The sequence below is a fragment of the Cariama cristata genome, unplaced genomic scaffold, assembly GCF_000690535.1.
Source record: "Cariama cristata isolate BGI_N322 unplaced genomic scaffold, ASM69053v1 scaffold39519, whole genome shotgun sequence".
Classification (NCBI taxonomy): Eukaryota; Metazoa; Chordata; class Aves; order Cariamiformes; family Cariamidae; genus Cariama; species Cariama cristata.
Genome location: NW_009634765.1, coordinates 1 through 5,545, shown reverse-complemented (window position 1 = coordinate 5,545; position 5,545 = coordinate 1). Strand labels below are relative to the sequence as shown.

Here is a 5,545-nt window from a genome sequence, read left to right as displayed (position 1 = left end):
CAGCCCAGACGCGGCCGCCCCTCATCTTCTCGCCCAGCTCCACACAGACCACATCCTCCCTCGAGCACTTCATCTAGCGCTAGATCATACCGTTACACTCTTACACAATGAAATTCCAACGCGGTCATGTAGCTCACCCTTAAAAATACCTCTTATTATACCAACGTCTAACCACATTTGAAAAAGAACAGGTTTTATTACAAACATTTTATACAAAGTAAATTACAAATACAGCCTTCAACCAAAATGGCTTTTGGCAATCAAACAAGCCAGTAAAAGACTGGCACTGCAGCTGTTACATGGACAAAAACCCGATGCAAGTATCAAGACATGACAAAAGCCTGCATTCACCTTGGGGGGCGGGAAAAAAATTAGTCTTTTTCTCTGTAGGAATCAATTACTCTCTGTAGTCCTTTCAGAACATCAGTTGCTAGCAACAGGTTAAACCACCGAACTATACAGTCACTTTTTAAAAGGGGGAGATTGTTTGTTTAAATGAAAGCCAGGTTCAGAAGTAGGCAGCATACCCTCAATGTTCTGCCATGAAAAACACCAATCCAAAAGCCTTCATTCTTACATGTCAAATGCCAGACATAAAACCATAAACTAAAAAAAAAGTGTGCCTGCTGTCATATTACATAGAACTACATTTTTTGTTTTCCAGTTTCAAAATACAACCTCAAAGACTAACCAGCTAGTCTGCATTCATTGAAGTTATTTTTTTAAAAAAAACTTTTAAAAAGTTATTTTTTTATTCACAAATGAAGACATATCCAATCAAAAGAGAAATACCACAAGGACAGCACAGTCAAAGGAATATGAATAGATGTGAATACACATTTAGGGGAATTAGCATCTTTTTTTTTTTTCTAAAAAGTGGGTTCTAAGCCATCTTGAAAATGTTGGCTCATTTATTTTGAAGTTGATGCTGTTTCAATCCAAAAATCGCTAGCAAAAGCTAGAAGGAAGTTGAAGTCCCTGAATAACATAGTGCTAAAGTTCTCATCCTACACACCAGAAATGGTCATTTTTACCTTTACACCAACATTAAAAAAAAAAAAAAAGAGAGCTTTCTTCTCTTTGAAAATAACTTGGAGGTGTGAAACTTTGCCATGGCCAGAATACCTTCTACTTCACAGGGTCTGTCTCTTAACAGGCTGGTTCCTATCTTAATTAAGAATTAGTATTTAAAACAGCACAGGTTACATGGTAATACAGTGATTTGTTACTTAAAGGGCTGTGTAGAAAACATAAAACTTAAATTTTTATGTCTTAGGAAACAAGTAGTAACACTGCATGCAGTTCTCTCGTATCCAATAAAAAGTGCCATTAATTTCTCAAGTATATTCCATTTAATGGAATTACTGGAGGAGGTAATCATGTATTTATACATAATGTTGTTACACAGCTAACTTTAATTTCTTCTTCTTAGCTTTCATGACAGGTGGCAATGATATTTTGAAAGCAGTCCTGGAAAAAAAACATAAAAAAAGGAACTGTCAGATACACTGAATGTATTTCCACACCCACCCCTGAAACAAGAAGAAACACTTACTCGCATGTGCTACAAATAGGACTGAAGTTGCAGAATACTGGAAAATAAAAGAATTGGCTTTCACTAAAATAGTTCATTTGAATGTAAGAAATCAGACTCTTAAATATTTATAAACTTACTTGACAAGCACACAGAGCACACATAACCAATTTCAATGAGATTTCGATGACAGAAGCATGCAGCTCTGTAGTCAACATGAATAGGAGGTGGAAGGACAAGCTGTGATCTTTGTTCTTGATCAGGGAGAAATACCCACTGCATGAACAGACAAAAAATATTTTGCAACTTGGAATGGAACTGCTGTATTACCTTGTCAGTGAAGTCAGGAAGATTTCACATCTGACAGGAAAAACACTGAAGTGCTTTTTAAATGACTTACCAACAAATACTGCAGAAGGGATGGCATGTGGGGCACTTTCAAATATATGCCACCTGTAATGTCACAAGCCTGAAAAGCAGAGAGCATGATCAGATTGTTATGTTTTACGAGATTAGCAGGATATTTAAAATATCCACATACTGCGCAAGGCCTGCATGTTGGAACTGTCAGATTCACTGGAAATATTTCCACACACACTCTTGACACAAAGGGAAGAGGAGAGCTTTAGAATACATCAAACAAATAAGAATAGGAGGTCTGTACCTGCTGTAAAAGACCTGAATCAGAATCCAAGACACAGGCATCAATCAAAACACTCTGCAAGAAAAGAGATGAAACACATGAAAAACAAATTCAGCTAGGACCAATGTAGCCTCATCAGTGTTACTGTTGTGACCTGTTTCCATTATAAATGCCCTCCAAATATAAATGCTCACGCTTTTACAGCTGCAGGACCACCACAGCCACAAGAAAGCTCTTTCACTTGACCAGAACATAATCATAAGACAAATGAACAATTTCGTTATCTTTACACATTAATAAGAGATAATATATATGAAAAAAAAAATCTCAGCTTCACCTGTTTCTGTGCTGCAAAGATCACATTCATGAAATTCATATATTGCAATGCACTATCTTCTGCTGCTTTTATGACCTAAATCAAACAATTCAAACTTGTTAGGCTACATAGTATCACTGGATTTCAAGACTAAAAGAAAACTAACAGGAGAAGTTCTTACCAAAATCCTTGATTTAATTTCTTGATTGGCTAAGTATTAAAAAGAAGAAGAAATGCATGAGCACATTGTTTCTATCGCCTGTAGTTTGCCCTTTTAATTCTGTAGCATCTTAACAGCTCAGTTAGATATCTAACATCCAAGATGCTAGATCTCACACCTCAGTTAAAATATGTATATGAAACATATTTTACAGTCCCAGTGACAAGCATCTGTGGACGTATTCAGACTTGTTATGAAACCAGACCCTTTTCATTTATTGTCCAAAAGCAGTTAGATGTTGATCAGGAAAGAAATATTAAAAGCTGTTCACTACCAACTCACCAGTTGAAACACGTATCTCAAGTTATACGGTATTTCTCATCCTCGTTCAGATTAAAGTAACCTGAAATCTATAGCTGATTCTAGTCCAATATGCTCCTTGCAAAACTATTTGCACAAATAGCACTTTTTCTGATTACAGTAGTCACAAGTGGAAGAGCAAAACAGAGTAAGAAATTAAACTATCATCACAGCTCTACAGGCGGTCCCTTTGGAAGAGGACTTGTGCATCATGTGACTTTCAAAAAATTCCTCTCAACCTTCAGTTGTTCTAAAGAGATTGCAGTTTCAGTTTTACTCATTTCACTTGCATGCAACAGAAAATCGGAATAATAATGTGGACTAATGATCAAGTCCTTTAAACTAAGCCTGGATGATGATTAAAAGTAAACAAGGCAACTTCAAATGATCAGGATAAACTTGTACTTACTATTGCCCATTTTGGAATGGGGGTATGTCAAAACACATGCATTTTTGTTTGTATGTACATATGCATTTATATCTGTTATTCTCATTCAAATATTTACGTAAGTATTCAAAACAGGAGAAGAGACGTTACCTTTTACCTCTTTGCTCATCTTGTTGATATCTACGTTAGCTGACATTAAGGAATCTACATTTTATTCTTGGAAATAACTACAGTATCCGTACCATGTATTCACCACTTTAGCCAATGGACATTTTAATAAGCACGACCTAGTTATTAGGCAAACATTTCAGTTTTGAGTATTATGACAGAACACGAATAGTAAAACTTAATTAACATTATAAGAAAGAGTCTTAAAATAAAGGCTTTGAAGATTCTGTGATCAAAAGGATACAACAAAGTGCTTTAGCAAGTGATCCTGCTAAGAGAGTTTCTGTTTGCTGGCCCCTCATGTCAGCTGCAATACAAGAAAAGTTGCAAAAGTTACTTTTATACATAAAAAACAGTTGCTGGGCCTCACCATACCAAATACTACAAGTTTTATCTTTGGCAAATAGTATTAATGCAGAGGTCTGAAGAGTCAAGCATAATAAACTCACCTACTTTAAACGTATTAAAATTTATATGATCAAAATAAAGGAAATTCCTACAACTCCCTGAGAGTCCAAGTATTTTGCAATTCTCCATATTAAGCCTAGAATTTTTTTTTCCTTACTTTTTGTCATGAGGTCTTTAATCTCTTCTGCAATTGCATCATTTATCGCTGTTAACAATTCATATTTTCCATCCTTGCTGCCAGAGCAATTAGATTCCATGGAACTACCACCATCTCCAAAGAGATCTGCAAAAGCCCAACGCTTCCCAGGGTACAGGAAACGGCTGAAACAGATGAAAATCAAAGTATTCATGTTTTGTCTTTAACCTTGTAAGAAAAAAAATGCCATAAACTAATCCACTGTAGACAGCAATACTCTGAAGTATAATTTCAAATAATTTTAACACTTTAGACATTAAAGAGACTACATAAGGCAGGCAACCTTCAAACCCAAAATGGAGTAAAACCCACATTCAACACTCCCCTTTCAAGACACCTCCTAAGAGAACTGGCAAATAGATACCATGTCTGCGCTTAGGGGTAGATCCTGAGTCTCATCAATATCGGAGAAAAACCATCCACTAAACAGGAAACTTCTGCCACTTGCATCATGCTGCTTGCTGCATCTCTACCATCCCCTCCCTCCTTCTCTATATGTTTTTAAGTAAAAGTCTGTTTAAACCTCCCTTCTGTCTTACAAGCCTTTTTGTTGCTTTGTGTAAGGCGCTAAGATTATTTCCTTCCTACACTGTTTTAGTTAATTTCTTTTTTTAAGAGAATAATATATTAGGCATTTTAAACCTGGTTTCAATTACATACTTCAACAGGAAAATCACGAGACAGATATAGGAAAGTGCACTTTAAACCTTTACACAGTTAAGAAGCAACTATACCTTTCTTGCGTGTGACTCGCTATTACAGCAAGCCTGTTGGTGCGATTCATAAATAAGTGTGAATTTCCCAGTACCATCGCTGCATCAATACATTTTGATAGAGTGAACTGGTGAAAAACAAAAGAAAGTAGATATAGCACAATAACATTTACAGTTAAGTAATTTAGAAGAAATTTCTCAAATAACTGCAGCTAAAAGAACTTGAATTTGAAGACATAGAAGGAGCTTCCTTTCTTAATAGGAAGCACTTAGAAAAAAAGCTTTGACAAATATACAATGTTGGGTAGCTATTTTAAAGAGTATTCTAATATCCATTATATCCATTTTAGCAGACAATGTTAGCATAGTTCAGAAATCAAAGACTAATCCCATCTGTTGCCTACTTACTAACGTTACAAAAAACCCAAACAAACCTCCCCCAGAAATCACCATCAGTAGTACCAACACCCAGGAGAGGTACCTCAGCTTCTCCTAGGGCCTTCTTTCCCCACCAGATCGGGTTGGTGTCAATGACGATGACCAGCAGGCTCAGCTCATCATCTGAAAAAGTGACAACACAGCAGCGTCACTCCGAGCTCCACGCGAACGCCGCGCAGCAGCGACTGAAGGCCCCCGAGCAGAAGGGACCCCGAGCAGAA

The 5,545-nt window shown here is 36.6% G+C and overlaps 1 protein-coding gene across 1 annotated transcript; it reads right to left on the bottom strand.

Annotated features, from left to right (window-relative positions):
• Positions 1 to 1,400: 1,400 nt before the first annotated feature.
• GTF2H3 (general transcription factor IIH, polypeptide 3, 34kDa) lies at positions 1,401 to 5,445 on the bottom strand. The gene is made up of 12 exons (XM_009707256.1): positions 5,368 to 5,445; positions 4,908 to 5,014; positions 4,135 to 4,298; positions 3,814 to 3,876; positions 3,552 to 3,581; positions 2,675 to 2,703; positions 2,515 to 2,589; positions 2,199 to 2,252; positions 1,935 to 2,003; positions 1,675 to 1,810; positions 1,556 to 1,592; positions 1,401 to 1,470 (listed from the first exon to the last, which is right to left on the bottom strand). The coding sequence occupies exons 2-12, from the start codon at positions 4,982 to 4,984 to the stop codon at positions 1,401 to 1,403; spliced, it is 804 nt and encodes a 267-aa protein (XP_009705558.1). The 5' UTR covers positions 4,985 to 5,014; positions 5,368 to 5,445.
• Positions 5,446 to 5,545: the final 100 nt, after the last annotated feature.